Source organism: Ovis aries, chromosome 8, assembly GCF_016772045.2.
Source record: "Ovis aries strain OAR_USU_Benz2616 breed Rambouillet chromosome 8, ARS-UI_Ramb_v3.0, whole genome shotgun sequence".
Classification (NCBI taxonomy): domain Eukaryota; kingdom Metazoa; phylum Chordata; class Mammalia; order Artiodactyla; family Bovidae; genus Ovis; species Ovis aries.
This window is the reverse complement of record NC_056061.1, coordinates 78,698,287-78,716,721: the sequence shown is the minus strand read 5'-3', so window position 1 is coordinate 78,716,721 and position 18,435 is coordinate 78,698,287. Positions and strand designations below refer to the sequence as shown.

General features: G+C 40.1%; 1 protein-coding gene across 10 annotated transcripts in view; it reads left to right on the top strand.

Annotated features, from left to right (window-relative positions):
• Positions 1-18,435, top strand: part of IPCEF1 (interaction protein for cytohesin exchange factors 1) — a 171,829-nt gene that overhangs the window by 88,430 nt on the left and 64,964 nt on the right. For 4 of the 10 annotated variants that reach the window (XM_027972592.3, XM_060419852.1, XM_060419851.1 and 1 more), the window contains 2 exons: positions 1,737-1,773; positions 2,385-2,554. In XM_027972592.3, the coding sequence (XP_027828393.2) occupies positions 1,737-1,773; positions 2,385-2,554 (207 nt within the window). Of the gene's footprint in view, positions 1-1,705; positions 2,031-2,384; positions 2,555-18,435 lie in introns of those variants that run through there. The other 6 variants (XM_027972591.3, XM_060419849.1, XM_060419848.1 and 3 more) reach the window with 3 other exon arrangements.

Here is an 18,435-nt window from a genome sequence, read left to right as displayed (position 1 = left end):
ATATCTTATGAAGTGGGAATGACTTGGTCAAAAATGCCTAAATTTTAGTTGCCTGTCATGACTCTAATATGTCTTCTCCTGCCTAAAATTTAGGGCAAATATTGCCTTTGTCATGTCCATTTTTCAAAAGAATGATTTATTTCCTCAAGGATAAAATTTTATTCTAATATTTGTAAAATAAAAAGTCAGTATGAAGTTTCTCAGGAAATATAGTTTAAGGCACTTTAACTTCATCATTGAAGTTAAATGATGAGAGACGTACATCTCAGAGAAATACAAATCCTGCCTATCCTAAAACTTGATAGGAAATTTTTGTTTATTATATGTGAAAAATTTGTTTATATCTATAGTCATATAATATTACAGTGCATACATAAAGAATTTTTAATTTTTAGTGCATTTTTGTGTACAATCATATTAAATACTTATGAGACTTATGGGATTGGATTTACAAATATCTTGATTTTACAAATGAACCAAGTTGGTTTTGAGTGCTAAACTGACTTTTCCTTGGGTAACACAGCTACTAATTACAACAACTGTAAGTTGATTTCAGGTCTCTGGATTTAAAAATCCCATCTTACTTCCACTCTGTCATATTCCCTCTTCAAACATATAATAGAACCATTGTAATTATTAGAGCAATAGTTAGATACAGAGGATATTAGCCAGTTGCATCTAGAATAACTTTATAAGATCTTGTAATAGGATTGCATACCAATTTTTAGAACTCCTCTTCGATTATGTACATTTTTTTTTTTCCAAATTCACTCAGAAGATTATGTCATTTAACCCTGACTGAATTCAGCTTAGATATCATGGAGGAAAAAAAAATCACACACACACACACACACACACACACACAGCCAGTTGAATGATTTTTTTTTTCTATTTTTGTTTATAGTCTGATGATTCACACACACACAGCCAGTTGAAAGATTTTTTTTTCTGTTTTTGTTTATAGTCTGATGATTTTACATGAATTGTTTCAAATGTACTGTGAAAAAATGTGCATTTCAGATATAGTATCTTTTTTTCTAATTTGAATCTTAGAAGAGCTAGTATAAAATAGAAATTGGTAATTAATTTATCTTCCATGAGACAATATGTGAATGAAACCTGGCTGCAAATCAGAATTTCCCAATAAGGAGGGTTGATAGGTACTTACACCGCACCAAAAGAGGCTGTGGAACTTCTTTTTCTGGGATGTTTAATTCATGTGGTTTACATGCAACCTGGTGGAGGTAGCAGGACCATGAATTTAGTAGTCTGATGTAAACCTGTAGTCCTGTGAGATTGTAATGGGTGTCTTCCAGGTTTATTTATATAGTTGCTGCTCTTTAGAAATGGCACAAAATAAAGCAGGCTATAAGTTTTCCTTCTCTCACAAAAAATAAAAGGGGAGATATTTGTATTATTTTTAAGAACTTGAGTGAACGCTATCCTGTCATAACTAAAGTGGTAGTGAGAAAGGTGGTTGTGGGTGGAAACAGGAAACATTAGTGATAAATGCTGTGTTTCGTATTTTTTCAGGTGCAGCTAAATGTCTATTGATTCTAATTAGCACATTTTGTGCCTCAGCTAGTAAGCGCCCCTTTAGCTCTGCTTAGAGAGTTTTTTTTTTTAGCTTCCATCCTGCTCATAAACACTGCCACCTCCTCCCTCCTTCTCTCTTTACAAATGTTACAACACAATCAGAAATTTCCTCTTTTCTCTCCTTCCTGCATTTCCAGCAGGTTCCCTTGCGTCAGAAGCAGAGAAAGAAAACTCAAGGTAATTAGATCTTTTGTTTCTATATCCCCTATTTGTGTGTGTGAGTGTCGTGTTCTCCTGAATGTCTTCTTTGGGATCCGATTTTTGTCTGTCTTAATGCTAATACCAGGACGTGGATGGCAGATTAATGTGGGGTTCTTGTTTTTGGATCGATTTTAAGAAATGATGGCTTGCTGTTCATTTGGATTAATCCCCCGTGGTATGTCAATAGAGCTTACAAAGACTGGCACTGAGTCGGCAAGTGGCTGTATTTCTAGGTGGGCATTAACCCTTTTCCATCTCTTGCATAACTTGCTATTATTGTTGAAACAAGCTGGTGAGTGAAGTGATGTGCCTGCCAGAATCATGATTTTCGTGTTTTCAACTTACTCGACTGAAGAATGTTCTTACACCTGCATGTGTCTCACTGTTTCTTTGATCTTGTCCCTTCTAAGCACCAAATGAATGTTTAAAAATAAAATCGATAAATTACTTTATTTTTCACATTTACTTTGCATAAATCTTGGTACAAAAATGCAACTTCCTGAAGGTAAACAGTGTACAGTTCCCTTTCACTCTGTCTTATAAATCAGGATACGACGTTACCTACTTTTTCATGTACTTGTTTGCAGGTTTTTTCAGCATGAGTCGAAGGAGGATATCGTGTAAAGACCTGGGGCATGCTGACTGCCAAGGGTGGCTCTATAAGAAAAAGGAGAAAGGAACTTTCCTAGGCAACAAATGGAAAAAGTTCTGGGTGGTCCTGAAGGGGTCGTCACTGTACTGGTACAGCAATCAACTGGTGAGTCCACTCTCTTCCTCCTCTTCCGTCTTCAACAAAGGGTGGGTCAGAGATCATGATGGAGCAGGTGGTCTCTATGGGAAAGATTTCAATTTTGGGGACTTGGAATAGAGCAAATAAAACCAATAAAGCTCTAGAGACTGTTTCTGTGGATATGTAGGTTTTTCTGTTGTACTTGGAGGAGAAAACCATCCGGCTTGACTAATCTTTGCTTGGAGAGGAGCATCCCAATGTATACCCGTCTTGAAGGAGGATTTCGGGGCCTGTTAATGTTACTGTGCCATGAGAGATGCTAATCATTTCAGGATTTTCATGGACAACACTTGCTATGGACACTTGACATTGCTGAGATCTCTACTAAAAAAAGGGTCTCAACTTTAAGAAAAGTTGAGGGTATAAACTGATTCTGTCCACAGAAGCTGTTTTCATTTCTCCTCCTTTATTATTTTCTTTTCTTCTGACCTTCTGTGTGGGTGAGGTGGGGCAGGGGTTGGTTTTGGAATCTCTAACCTGTGTGCCAACATTGTGTCACTGAGTGTCTTCTCTTGTTCTTCGGCATGTACACCGATGGCTTTAAGCTAATGATCCTTGGACAAGTCTTGATAAGAAAGTTGCCTAATTTATCCTGTAATAGGCAGTGTACTTTTGAGATCTATTTTGCAGGCGAGTTTTCTGTTGGAAAGGGCTGGAAATAAAGTTATTGTTAAAATGTGTGATGATCAAAATTTAAAAAAAAAAATGTGTGCTGATCCTTCCTGGCTTGAGGCATTCTGAAAACACAATGATGTTGTTGAATATTGAGCAGAGACCTTTCACAGAAGAACTCTCTTCACTAATCCCAAGTAGCCAATTGCTGATCTCAGGAAAGCTTGTTTCCCGTTTTGGTTGAGTGAAGGTCAGCAATGGATGTCCTTTAATCTATTAAGGAGAAATCATTTAGAAATTGACCATAAGCCAGAACAGTTCTTTTTATCTGACACCATTCTTTTAAAACGTCTTATATATGCCCATCTCTTGAGCAACAGAGCTTTAGGGCAAATAACTTTATAAATGTAAAATAAGTGCCCTGTGTGGTTAGAAGGTGAGATTTTCAGCTAAGAAATTTACGTTCACTGACCACTAATCAAAAACTTGTGTATCCACGTGACCCAAAGACCTATCCTGTAAGGGTTTGGTTAAACTGCACTCAAATCCAATTCCAGTGCCCTGGGATCGGCTCCCTCTCTTGTGCTCCTAGACTCTGTATACCCCCTCCTCTGTCTCCTGCTCCCAAGTTTATTGCTTTGGTTTCACCCAAAACCTGGTACAAAATTCTTCACTGAGTTTTATAAAAGTCTATATTTTTGAGTTTTAGCAATTTTATTAAAGATTTGGGAGGTTCACAAGTAAGAACCACCTTGCAGAATACGTAATCCTCCACTGTCTCCTTTGTCTCTCTTTTGTTCTCCTCTCCTGGGTACATTCATCATCTCCTCCAGCATGAAATGGTTTTATCCAAATTATGGCAACCTTGGGCTGGGCTCTCACCTTCTATCCTAAGGGATTTTTCCTAAACAAATACAGCTTCCTTCTTCTTCTTCTTTTTCTTTTAATGAGAAAGTTTAAGATTTATTTACTTTAAACTTTCAAATATGCAATACAGTATTATTTACTATAGTCACAGTATTGTACGTTACATCCCTATGATTTATTTATTTTATAACTAAAAGTTTGTATTTTTAGTATCTTCAGCCCTTTTGCTCACCCCTCAATCTCCACCTCAGACAGCCACCAATCTGTTATCTGCATTTTTGAGCTTAGGTTTATTTCTTTTTTAAAGATTCTACATAAAAGTGAGCGCATACAGTATTCATCTTTCTCTGTCTAATTTATTTCACTTAACATAGTGCCTTCAAGGTCCATCCACGTTTTCACGAGTGGCAGAATATCATTATTTTTAGAGCTGAATGTGTGTGTGTGTTAGTGGCTCAGCCGTGTTTGACTCTTTGCAACCCCATGGAATGTAGCCCAACAGGCTCCTCTGTCTATGGGATTCTCCAGGTAAGAATACTGGAGTGGGTAGCCAATCCCTCCTCCAGGGGATCTTCCTGACCCAGGGATTGAGCCCAAGTCTCTTGCATTACAGGCAGATTCTTTATCATCTGAGCCACCAGGGAAGCCCGTTATAGCTGAATAATATTCTATTATTTACGTATCTCAGTCAGTTCAGTTCAATCGCTTAGTTGTGCCCGACTCTGCGACCCCATGGACTGCAGCATGCTCACATTGTTTTAATCCACTCATCCATCGATGAACATTTGGATTGTTTCCGTATCTTGGCTATTGTAAGTGATACAGCTTCCTTCTTAATGAAGGTTAATAAATTAAGGTTAATGTAATTTTCTGCTTCTCATTTATAATGTTTTAGGCTTTTGCTTTTGGCTAGTTGTGGCAAGTTACAGTCTGCATCTTTTATGAAATGAGATGGCTTACTAATTTACTTTTTAATAGCTCTTTAGGAATTTTCTGAGACTGTTGGGAAGATTGGGTGCTGATGGAGCATAGCACATCTGTGGGAAGTAAAAAAGCTCAGATATAAGCCTGGCATTAATTTCCTCATTCAATTGCATTTTTCCTCCAATATGTTCTTGGTGCTGTTCCTGTCTTCATAGAATTGAATCCCCTCTGAACCACACATGGTTACAGAGTTGGCTTATTTGGCTTCATCAGTTCATTTGGCTTGTTTCTCTTAAGGGAGCAATGAATTACCTATTTTAGGCATTAGGAATCTCATGCTTCCATAGGGACCAGCACTGTTGACGGAGACTTGATGAGAAAGAGAAAAAGGAGGGACCATCAGACCCCCTCGAGGCCCCTTGTCCTCAGTTGCTGTCATACAAACACATAAAGCAATACTCAGGGAGCAAATTATGAATTCGAGTAGAAGTAGATTAGCAACACTGAATGGAGATAAACTTATTGTTATCTGGCCAGAGAATTATCCTATTCAGCTAGTGGTATATAACAGAACAACACTTTCAGCTCCCTAATTCTATGCTGTATTATAGAGGAGTCATCTCTACACACACACACACACACACACACACACACACACACATACACCCTGGCATCTTAATTATATGTTTGTTTTGGGGAAAAAAGTCTACTCAGTGAATACTTGATTTAAGAGTCATAGTCCTGCCATCCATGTGAATATCAACTGTGAAGAAAGAGCCAAACACATACCCTCAGGCTGAGAACATTTATTTACTTTAGGCCACTCAAGGAATTCAGACTCAATCAAGTAGCTCCCAAGGCATCTATCCCTTATGAAGAAACTTCTTTTTCTTCTACCTTCCCTGTTACCCATTCTTTTTCATACGGTAATGAAGCTGATGGTTTCATAGCCAGAGCCTCCTCTTATCAAATCAAATGCCTGCCAAATGCCAAGGGAGAGTCGAGGTACCTTTCCTACATGTTTTTTTTTAACTCCTCCAAAACATCCTCTGAAGTAGCACTTTGTCACCATATTTTGAACGTTGGGAGAAGGCCGAGACTCAGGGAGCTCACGCGCATTCTCCAGGTGATCAGAGTCCTAACGGAGGTAAAACAGATCCCCTTAAGCCCCTTAGACTTCTCAGCCCCAGGTTTTGTCCTATACCAACCTGACTCCATGCAGGGACCAGGATAAGCTTGGTCCCGCTATTGTCTGCCTTCAGAGGGGCTCAGAAGGAGCAACTCTGGAAGTGAAACGTGAGGCTGGGCTTATGCGCAAGTTGTGGCAAGATGCTGCTCTTGTGGCGTCCCTCTGCTTGTCTCTCCTGTTACCTGACAACCTGAGGAGACAGCACCCTCACCTCTCTCGGGGTTTTGTTATTGTCATTACCTAGAAACCGACACATGGTGTACTTCCTTCTTCCACCGCTCTTTGCTGCTTTAGAAAATGCTACGCAGATTTTCTTGAGAAAGGTCAAGTCCAGACATTCATCTATTGCTTTTCACACCCCATCTTACTCGCACAGAATCTCATGCTGCACACAAGAATTTATGCCATGTTTCACAAAACCATATTCAAGTTGAACAGCCTTAAAAATCCAGGCTGTTTCAAATCCTGGATTGAAATCCACACAAGTGCTTTTCCTTACCCCTAAAGTGCCAGTTCATTTCCTGGCTCCTGATAATCTCCTGGCTCCTGATAATCTCCTGATAATCTGTCTTACTCTCCCCACCCTCTACACTGCCACCCAAGCTGCAACTGCAGAACTAATTTTAATTCTTTATTAATGGCATGTATGCCAGCTCTCTCTGTAAGCCTTTGCATATGCTGTTTATTGGCTCAGATAACTCTTTGTCTTCATCCTGTAAAGTCTTTCTCCCACTCAATCCCATCAAGCTTACTTCTCCTAAATCAAATTTTAGGTTGAGTAGCTGATCCATTTAGTGTCCTTGAATTCCCTGGTGGCTCAGACGGTAAAGCGTCTGTCTACAATGCAGGAGACCCAGGTTCGATCCCCTGGAGTAGGAAATGGCAATCCACTCCAGTACTATTGCCTGGAAAATCCCATGGACAGAGGTGCTTGGTAGGCTACCATCCACGGGGTCACAAATAGTCGGACACGACTTCACTTTCACTTTCACTTAGTGTCCTTACCTTTCCTCTGACCCAGATTAGGCCACCTCTTCTATGCCCACGGAAGCCTATGCTTAATACTTATTACACTTATCTTCCTCTTTCGTACATCTTGTTGTGTGTATTTAGTCGCTCAGTCATGTCTGACTCCATGTGACCCCGTGGACTGTAGCCCGCCAGGCTCCTCTGTCCATGGGATTCTCCAGGCAAGAATACTGGAGTGGGTTGCCATGCCCTCCTCCAGGGCTTCTCCCCAACTCAGGGACTGAAGCCTGGTCTCCCATATTGCAGGCAGATTCTTTACAGTCTGAGCCACCAGGGAAGACTGTACATCTCGTTAGTCTTGCTGTTTTCCACTACTGATATTAATCTCTGTAGAGCAAGACTGAGTATATCTTTAGCCCCTTAGGCAGTGTCTGACACTTACTAGGCACTCATGTTGTATTTGTTGATTTTATAAATAAACAAGATTTAGGAATCACCAGTATTTATCTTACCTGTGGGGGTTTTGAGAAATGGGCTGGAGAGTAAAGACAACTTTTGATGGAAAATAATTTTCCAGTAAAATAACATCTATTAAAAAAAATAGTCACACCTAGTCACGTCTGTTCTTAAAAATACAGGACAAGATCCAATTTGAGATTTGCTAGGTTTCCATGGTCCCAGATGGGTCCCACACAGCTGCTTGCTCCCATTTTGTTAATGTCTTATTACAGTTTATTTTATTAGATTCTTTCTAACCATGGCCTCTGGCTGAAAACAAGGGTTTATTGATCCAGATCACCAGGTTGGGGCAGAAATGTTGAAAGAGAGAAGGAAGACTTCCCAGGGAATCCCCTCCACTTGAGCTTTTCACCTGGATTCCAGGCACGTCTGAAGACTGATGTTTGGGATCAGCATCTTCTCTCTGGAGGAGGACAGACAAAGTTTTGAATTATTGTTTTCTTTCAGGCGTGTTGCTATGAAATAGTGACAGGATAGGTCCTAAAGATGTGATTACTTATTGGTGAAAAGTACATTTTTTCAGCTTTTAGATTTCCCCTTCTGCTATAACTTATTTTTCTTTTCTAAGAATTCTTCATTAATTTGTTGTGGATTTTATTTATACCCAAGACTGATCATATGGTAAATATTATATATATTATTTTGTTATATAACCCACTTAAAATCAGTGAGGTTCTTAAACGTCTCTACTCAGAGCATTTAATCATTTTGATGGCGTATCTTCTTACTTTATCTAAGAGCATATGTGAGCTATCAAAATTCATCAAGGGAACATATGCATTAGGCTAGTATAAAACTGGAGGCATTGCCTAAACAATTTAGGCTTTAATTACAAAGCACAGTTTAATATTAATTACAGATAACAGATATTAAAATTCTCTTTCTAAATGAGCCAAACATGAAAAGTTCATCATCTATCCTTCCATTCATCCACCTCCCCACCCATTTATATATACTTATATATATTTATATATATTTATATATAATACTCCCATCAGTATTTCTTGAGGACTTGAAAATAATTTAGACTAACTAGTAGATGTAGATTTTATAAATGTAGAATTACAAATAAATTACAAATAAATGAATTGAGAGACTGCAATTCTTCACTCTATTAAGAGCTTAGAGACTGGTGGACACAAAAAGACCTGTGTAAATGACCTGATCAAAGAAAAGTTGGTGAAGAAAATGGCTCTGAGAGTGAGCAATACAGATGAATTCTATAAAATTCAGGGCAAAGGGAAATATTGTGGGTTGAATGTGGGAGAGTTCTCCCAAGCAACTTTTATTCCTGGAAGATTCTTCTCCCTTTCTATCTAGGAAGGTGTGTTTTCCCTTATCTCTTCATTTTCCAAAGCTGTGTGATTTCCTTGGTCAAAGAAGCCAGCCTTCTTTACTGGATAAACATAATTTTCACCAACAAAAACAGATTATTCTTGTGGATTGCAGTAAATTTAGAAAGTCTTCATGGAGAAGATTTTCTTAGGATCAGCCTTGGAAGACAGTTTTTATTATTTTTGTTTTTTTTTAAGGACAGAGGGTAGGAGGTTGGGCATTCCAGCCTGGGGACTGATGTGAACAAAGAAATGAAAATATAAATGAACTGTGCCAACCCATTGTGTTAGGCATTATACTGAATTCTCATAAACCCTGGCAAGATAGAGTTTCTTATTCCCATTTTTCAAGGTGTTTAATGCAGCTCAGGGAATTTAAGTAACTTGCTCAAACCTGCTTAAGGAATAAGTAGTAGGACTGGAATTCGGAATAAGATCTACCAATACTAGTGTCAGGCTACATGACCTCCCCGTTTAGAGGTGAGCCAGGATCAGCAAGTGTGGCCCTAAATGCACATGGCAGGAATGTGGATTTGGTCAGTAGGCAGTAGGGAGCCACTGCAGATACTTGAGTCTGAAGGTGACCTCATGAAATTGGCTTGTGAAAATACCAACTGCACAGTAATATAGGGGCTATGTACTGTGCTGTGCTCAGTCGTTTCAGTCGTGTCTGACTCTTTGTCACTTATTATCTATAGCCCGCCAGGCTCCTCTGTCCATGGGACTCTCCAGGCAAGAATACTAGAGTGGGTTGCCATGCCCTCCTCCAGGGGAGCTTCCCAACCCAGGAATCGAGCCCATTATCTCTGGTGTCTCCTGCATTGTAGGCCTTTTCTTTACCCACTTAGCTACTTGGGAAGCCCATTAACACACTAAGACCCCCTAAACCTTTTTTCCCACTAGCTCATGGTATCAGAAGGCGGAGTAGCAAACCTACAGATCTGTCTCCTGACTGCCTTCATAAGGCATGGTCTGTTATCCGCTGCACACAGGCCTCCTGAATGCACGGTTTCTCCAGCCCAGCAGAGCCCCTTAAACTGCTGCTGTAAGTGACATTTGCAGTAAGCAAGGGCACCAGTATAAAGACAACACTAATGGAATAGTGTCAGAGCAGCATGTCACATACTCCCATCAAGTACAGGATGTGGAGTGAAGAACAGAACCAGGAGAAATCATGTCAGAGCAGGGCTGGTAGGCAGTGCAAGTGGGCTGTGCAGGAGCGTCCTGTGCACCAGCAGGAAGCCAAGAGATGCACCCCATACCGTGTTTCTACCAAGAAACGGGAAGAACGGGCTCTGATAGGAAAACATTCTGTCCCTAAGTAAAAGCAGAGCTTGGTTCATGGACTCCGAATACACATTGATGGCATAAAAGAGTTTCAATTCTCTGTTTTCATAAAACAAAAATCTCAAGTCTTTGTGGTTGAGTTTTACATTAACTGGCACTTTATTTTGCTTAAAAGCTAAACATTATCAGTTTGAGAAGAAATCCACTGTGATATATAGATCTCCCCATTTTAATTCTAGGGTTTCTTCTTTTGATCCTTGGTAAAATATTTTTTATCTAAGAAACAGAATAGATACATGTTCAGTTCAGTTCAGTTTAGTCGCTCAGTCATGTCCGACTCTTTGCGACCCCATGAATCGCAGCACGCCAGGCCTCCATCACCATCTCCTGGAGTTCACTCAGACTCACGTCCATTGAATTCGTGATGCCATTCAGCCATCTCATCCTCAGTCGTCCCCTTCTCCTCCTGCCCTCAATCCCTCCCAGCATCAGAGTCTTTTCCAGTGAGTCAACTCTTCACATGAGGTGGCCGAAGTACTGGAGCTTCAGCTTTAGCATCATTCCTTCCAAAGAAATCCCAGGGTTGATCTCCTTCAGAATGGACTGGTTGGATCTCCTTGCAGTCCAAGGGACTCTCAAGAGTCTTCTGCAACACCACAGTTCAAAAGCATCAGTTCTTCGGTGCTCAGCCTTCTTCACAGTCCAACTCTCACATCCATACATGACCACAGGACAAACCATAGCCTTGACTAGGTGGACCTTAGTTGGCAAAGTAATGTCTCTGCTTTTGAATATACTATCTAGGTTGGTCATAACTTTTCTTCCAAGGAGTAAGCGTCTTTTAAAACATGAACCACTGGAGAACGAAATAGGAAATCAAGAGAGATTTAAGTTTTGGGGGAAATCAAGAAAGATTTAAGTTTTGGCGGCCCTTGCTTTTTTTGTAAGTTCTTTAAAGACTGCAGCAGAATAAAAGGATTGCTGGCTCCGAGTCTCCTAGAGATAACAAGCGATGAAACTTTAGACAAGCAAACAAACCTACCTCCCCAAACCAAGTCACTTAAGTTCCTTGCCCTGCCCCACAGTAAAAAACACGCATATCTTTAGTAACAGTTCAGAATTCATCTTTATCGCCTATCTGCCCCATCAGTGGAAGTATAAAGTCATGATTTTTTTAGACTTCCAAATTTTTGTATACAGAATATAAGCTTGTATTAGATGACAACTGATTTTTTTAAATTCAGGTAGAGAAAGAAGCAATAACTTTTAACTAACACCTTCTCCATTTTTTGATTACTGTTCAACTTGCTGCTGCTGCTAAGTCACTTCAGTCACGTCCGACTCTGTGCCACCCCATAGACGGCAGCCCACCAGGCTCCCCCATCCCTGGGATTCTCCAGGTTCAACTTGCTACCGTTTAGCAAAAAGCAAAATTTTCGTCTTGTTTACCTCAAATCTTATTGCTTTACAATTGTGGCATACCCTCCATTAAAAATAAAAAGATGAAGCAGTGAATCCAGTGATTGATTTAACATGGCTTTCATTGGGAAAAGGGGGAGGGGAAAGAGGGGTCATGACGAAGAGGAGACCAATAGACAAAAAAGGTAAATTAAACATACAATGGTTTTCTTTAAAAAAGAAGAAGAAAATGTTATTTTCAACAAAAGGGGGAAAAAGCATTGAAAGCCCATGAGTCAAGCCATAGCCAAAACCATATTCTATTTTAAGTAGCTTTTCTTTTTTTCCCCTCTTTTTTTTCCTTTTTAAAAATAAAATCTCTCCCCAAACCATCATCACTTTTAATCTTCCCCAGACTGGGCTTCATCTTCAGTCTGGGGAAGATGATATAGGGGCTATATTGGAGCAATATAGGGGCTCTGATGATATAGGGGCAATATAGGGGCTATATTGGAGAATAAAGGAGCTTTCAGAGGGTTAGTTAGGAGATGGTGACACAATGCAGTTGTTGAAATGTGAACTCCTAAACTGGAGGGGAAACTAAAAATTTAGGACATACTACATGATAAGTGGGGCTCTCCAGGGGGCGTGAGTCACAGAGAAGTGAGTGAAAGTTGCTCAGTTGTGTCCAACTCTTTGTGACCCCCTGGGCTATACAGTCCATGGAATTCTCCAGGCCGGATTCACTAGAGTGGGTAGCCTTTCCCTTCTCCAGATCTTCCTGACCCAGGGATCGAACCCAAGTCTCCCGCATTGCAGGCAGACGCTTTAAGCTCTGAGCCACCAGCTTCCTTTCCCTTCTCCAGGAGATCTTCCCAGCCCAGGGATCGAGTCCAGGTCTCCTGCATTGCAGGCAGATTCTTTACCAGATGAGCCATAAGGGAAGCCCAGAAGTCGTAGAGAAGGGAAGCAAAGGGAAGTCATAGAGAACCAGCCTGCCAATGTAGGAGGTGTAATGGATGTGGGTCTGATCCCTGGGTTGGGAAGATGCCCTGGAGGAGGGCATGGCAACCCACTCCAGTATTCTTGCCTGGAGAATCCCATGGACAGAGGAGCCTGGAGGGCTACAGTCCATAGGATCACAAAGAGTAGGACACAGCTGAAGCGACTTGGCATGCACTCACACAGTTAGCAAGGGAAAGGTATGTGGAGCGCTTGATATAGGACACAAAATATTTGAAGCTAAAACGACTCCAAGTTTTAAAGCCTGCGGAGACTAGGAAAATAATATGAAAATTGAGGAAGGACAATTTGTTGGCAAAAATGTGAAATTTTACTTAGACTCATTGTCAGTGACTTTTCTGGTTAATTTTAGTTTTGTACGCTCTTTGCATAAAATTACTAGGAAACCCATGTTCTTTAGTATTAAAGTAACCAATTACTGATGCCTTTTGTGCTATTGCATCAGTGATTCAAGGGAGCCCAGGGGCCCCTGGGCCTCATACAGAAAAGGGTGAATTACCAACTCTTTATTTCCTAAACGCTTTTGGTAAACTGGTGAGATTTGTGTGTTAATATAGGGTTTAAGGGGCTTCCCTGATAGCTCAGTTGGTAAAGAGTCTGCCTGCAATGCAGAAGACCGTGGTTTGATTCCTGGGTTGGGAAGAACTGATGGAGAAGGGATAGGCTACCCACTCCAAGTGAAGTCACTCAGTTGTGTCTGACTCTTTGTGACCCCATGGACTGTAACTTACCAGGCTCCTCAACCCACAGGATTTCCCAGGTAAGAATACTGGAGTGGGTTGCCATTTCCTTCTCCAGAGGATCTTCCCAACCCAGGGATTGAACCCTGGTCTCCCGCATTGTAGTCAGACGCTTTACTGTCTGAGACACCAGGGGAGTCACACTCCACTCCAGTATACCTATTATACAGACCTTGCAGTTCCTTGAGAATTCAACCTGCCAGCCCAAAGGTGACCGACTTTCCCCCTCACTGCCTGAATGGTGCCACGTGTCTGCAGGTTCAAGTAACCGTGACTGTATCAGAGTTTTCAGTATTCAGCTGTATATTTAGGTCATGTGAATTTTGGAAGATCTTAGGTTTGGAAGGGATTTTTCTTGGAATTGGTTTTATGAGAATCTCTACAGAAAAGACTAATACGGTTTTTAGATTAAACTGAATATACTTTTGCAGAAAATGTTACTTGAAGGCCTGAATTTCTCTTTTTATGAGAAAACTGCTCTGAAAGTTTCACTCAATATAGAGCACCTTTTTTTTTTTTCCCCACCATAAGAAAATAAGAAATGGGTTAATTCTCCCTTTGAAAGAGTTGTTGATGTTTTCTTAACTTTTTTTAGTAATCACTTATTAACATAGATTTTGGGGAAGATGTCTGAACAAGTTTAGCATAGGTTGAAAAAAAATCTGTAAGAATTTATATTGCAATCAGAGCTTATTATATTCTTTTTTTCCTTTTCCCCAGTATAATGGGAACTCCTGAGGGCATATTTTTTTCTATCTCTCTGGTTTAAACTGTTTCTAAAGACTTCCCTGGCAGTCCAGTGGTTAAGACTCTGGGATTCCACTGCACGGGGCATGGGTTCGATCCCTGGTCAGGCAACTAAGATCCCATATGCTGCCTGGCCTTCTGCAGTCCACGGGGTCACAAAGAATCAGACATGACTGAACAACAATGCTGCACGGAGCAACCGGGAAAAAAAAAGAAGTCAGTGTTCAGCATTCAGAGTTATCCTCCGTGAATACTGGTGACCACCTTGGTCTTGGGATATCACTGAATGTATGGAGTAAATGGCACACACAGAAAGTGAAAAAAAGCACCCCAAACCAGAAAATTGTGTCCCTGGAGCCTAGAACCAGTAGGCACAGAATAGGCACCAATCATTTTTTTAAGTACAATTACTTAATTATCACATTACATAATTGTCAATTATTTATATAAATCAGTTAATCAAAGCATATTGAACACCTGATTATTCCTGGAGTTCTACCAAACAAGATCCTTTATGAATGATGGGCTTCTGATTTGTTTGATCTCTGCATTCATTGTTTTAGCCAAAAACCAGCTTCTGAGAGTATCCCATACAAAATTCCAATATTTAACAATGCTTCTTCAGTGAAGGCAATTCAAACCACTTAAGTAAAACGGATACACTTGTTGCCAACCCATGTTCCTGGAGTGTGCATGGGAAAGGAGAATGGCAACGTGAAATGTGTGGACAGGTCCACATAGGGCAAAAGAATTTTTAGCAGCTGGAAGTGAGTGGTTACCCTCAAGATGATGGCTTGAGTGAAAGGAGAAAAACATGAGTTTAGGTACCACTTGAAAGCCTGAATTTAGGAATGACTGAAGACTTTTTGAATTCTTTTCCTTCCCTCATTATAATTCAGGTACGTGGCTAAGATCTTTAAAATGGGTGCTTGGTTTTGGTTTAATGTATTTGTTGTCTGTGATACTATCACCGTGTCTTAACATTTATTTTCCTTGGTAGGCCGCCGAACGCATTTCTAAAATAATAGTTCTCCACCCATAGCTTTCTTTATTAAAAATTTTATTGGAGTGTAGTTGCTTTGTAATATGCTAATTTCTGTTGTATAGCAAAGTGAAGCAGCTAGAAGGTATACTTGGGATTGACATATATACAGTATTGACACTAGGGTAAAATAGAGAACTAGTGAGAACTTACTGTTTAGCACAGGGAACTCTACTCGATGCTCTGTGGTAACCTAAATGGGAAGGAAATCCAAAAACAGAGCAGAGACATGTACACCATAGCTTCCAGGGCAATCTGGAACTGAGGCAGGCTGTCCTTTATGACTTCTTGTTGCTAAATTCACACAGTGTGGGAACAGTTGCTGATATTGCCAGTATTATTTTCCTTTCAATTCTTTCCAAACTTTGCCAAAGAAGTTGTGAAATACCGAGGCTGTGAAATATTTCACCTGTTGTCTTGTTCTCAGGGCAGGTCCACTATATTTGGACACGGTTGCTTTGATGGAGGACCCCAGGGTTCACGACATAGGTTGGGTGGTCTGAGGATAGTCCTCAGCTCATGGCAGGGACTGCAATGCCCTCGGAAGATCAGCGTCCTCTCCTCACCTCTCCTCTCCTCTGGCGGGCAGTGCCTAGTGCTTCTGCTGGTGTTTCCACAACCTTTCTCTGATTTATTTCATCTCTTTTTGGGTGGAATCCAGCTTCTTGCTTCTCGGAAATTTAAATAATTTTTAAATGCCTCAAATAATTAAGAAGATGGTTTATTTATGTCAGGCAGATATGGAGAGAAACAGAAAGAAATGAATGAATTAAGATCATTTATTTATTTAAATGAATTATGATCCCATGACCTTGATGCAAGCACTCCAAACATTTTGGTGTATGTGTTGGCAAACATTTTTCCGTGTTTCCCCAAAATACAGTTATACCATACATTAGATCATAACTTGATTTTTTCACTAAGCAATTATTAAAAAATATTTTCATGTCTATATACTATATATATATATATATATCCACAGCATCATTTCTCATGGCTGTATTACATAGGGATATATTATAGTTCATTAATGCATAGAATTTGAAATCAGAAATCTTGGTTTTTAAAATTCTTTAAAATAGCTATCATGAAATAGAATTTACAAACACACATATACTAAGTTGAATGTAAAGCAACATGTGTTTAATTTATAGTGTGTGTTAAATATGGGCTTCCTGGGTGGTACTAGTGGTAAAGAACCCACCTGCCAATGCAGGAGACGTACAAGATGTGGGTTCAATCCCTGGGTCAGGAAGATTCTCCTGGAGAAGGGCATGGCAACCCACTCAAGTATTTTTGCCTAGATAATTCCATGGCTAGAGGAGCTTGGAGGGGGCTCGCGAAGCATCAGACATGACTGAAGCGATTTAGCATGCAAGTGTGTTTAATATATGTGCATTTATATAGTCATTGGTATGCATATAAATATATTTATCGGTGAATGTGAGTGTGTGTGTGTGTGTGTTTCTCGGTTATTCTTTTAAACGAGCAGGCAGGAAAGTGAGTTTTGGCAGCATGCGTATGAAAGACAGATGTCACAGGGTCCATAGTCCTGCCCTTTCATACTAAGCTGTCTCATCCTAGGTCAGTGATGTAACTCAGTATGCATTCATTTTCTTATAAGTACCTTTTGACCAAGAATACTGTCCCTATGTAATTCAGAGTGGTTGTGAGAAGATTAAACGCATTTTAAGGCAATATATAAAAGATCAAAGGAATACATATCATGGCAAATTTGTGTACACTTTAGATGAAATGTGTGTGTACAGCATTGTGATTTTAGGATGCAGAAGGGATGTGCTGAGGATTTTCAAGCACTAGAAATGTTTGCTTTTGTTTTGGCGGCAATTGCTGTCATGTGCTAGAGATTCTAAAAATACTCCTACTGACCCTGTGTAAGGGTGATTTTTAAGCCATGAAACAGGAAAGTGAACTAGGAGGCCCTAGGGGGATTCTTCAGCACAGTAGTTCCTAACCTGGAGTAAGAACTTAGGTAATATGTGATTTAGTGATGAGGGCTGTGTGCACATTTTCCAAACAATAGAATGAGAAGTGACCCATGGGATGAGCTGAACTTTTGGTTAGATTTGAGGATTTTCCTGAGAAGTCATTATTTGAAGATGTATCGTTCCCTGCAGAGCAAGCTTTTAAGGTCCAAGGGACCAGATGCTTCTACTGACAAGCTAGCTGATAAACTCATCTGTCATCCTGCTGCTGTGTCTGGTTTTCCATAAAGCGTGCTTCAAGCACATTTCGAAAGGAAGCTATGCAGTGGAAGTGAAAAAAAAAAATATATATATATATATATAGAATAGTTTTTAAAGGAGCCAGAATTTAGAACTTGTTGGAAACAATGTCTTCAAAAAGGACAAAAGGGACTTCCATGGTGATTCAGTGGTTAAAACTCCACACTTCCAATGCAGGGGGTGAGGAGTGTGGGTTCAGTCCCTGATAGGGGAACTAAGATCCCACATACTGCACAGCATTCTCCCCACCTCCCAAATAAATGAAAAGGACACAAGGAAATGACATCTTAGAGTTGAAGTTGTCCCTAGATTCAAAATCAGGGGGATGGGCGCTCCTCTGATGCTGTAGCCACTCATCAACCTAGGCCAACCCCCGACCCTCTCTGGGCCTTCTTTCTTATCTGTTAGACTGGAATGTGACTCTCTGGCTGTTCCCTGGGAAAGAGGCAGTCTCATGAACAGCATGTTAACCACTGATGTTTTCCTACTGGAATCTTAGAAACTTACTGTGGCAAATGCATTCTCATCCTTCACTGACAAATAATGATTTTCAGAGGAGTATCACCACATTTTTTGGAATTTATTTTTTAAAAATTGTGGTACCTCAAACATTACATGCAGTCTCCCATCTTAACCATTTTGAAGGGTTCAGTTCAGTGGCATTAATTATATTCACATTATTATGCAACTATGTCCAGAACTCTTACCATCTTATAAAACCACAATGCTATTTTCACTGAACAATAACTCCTGTTTCTTCTTATTTCCACCCCTGGAAACTACCATTCTACTTTCTTTCTTCATGAATTTGACTATTCTTGGTACCCCATTCAACTGGAATCAGGCAGTATTTGTCCTTTTGTGACTGGCTTATTTCACTAAACATAATGTCTTCAAGGTTCATTGCATCATAACGTGGCATGTGTTAGAATTTTCTTCCTTTTTAAGACT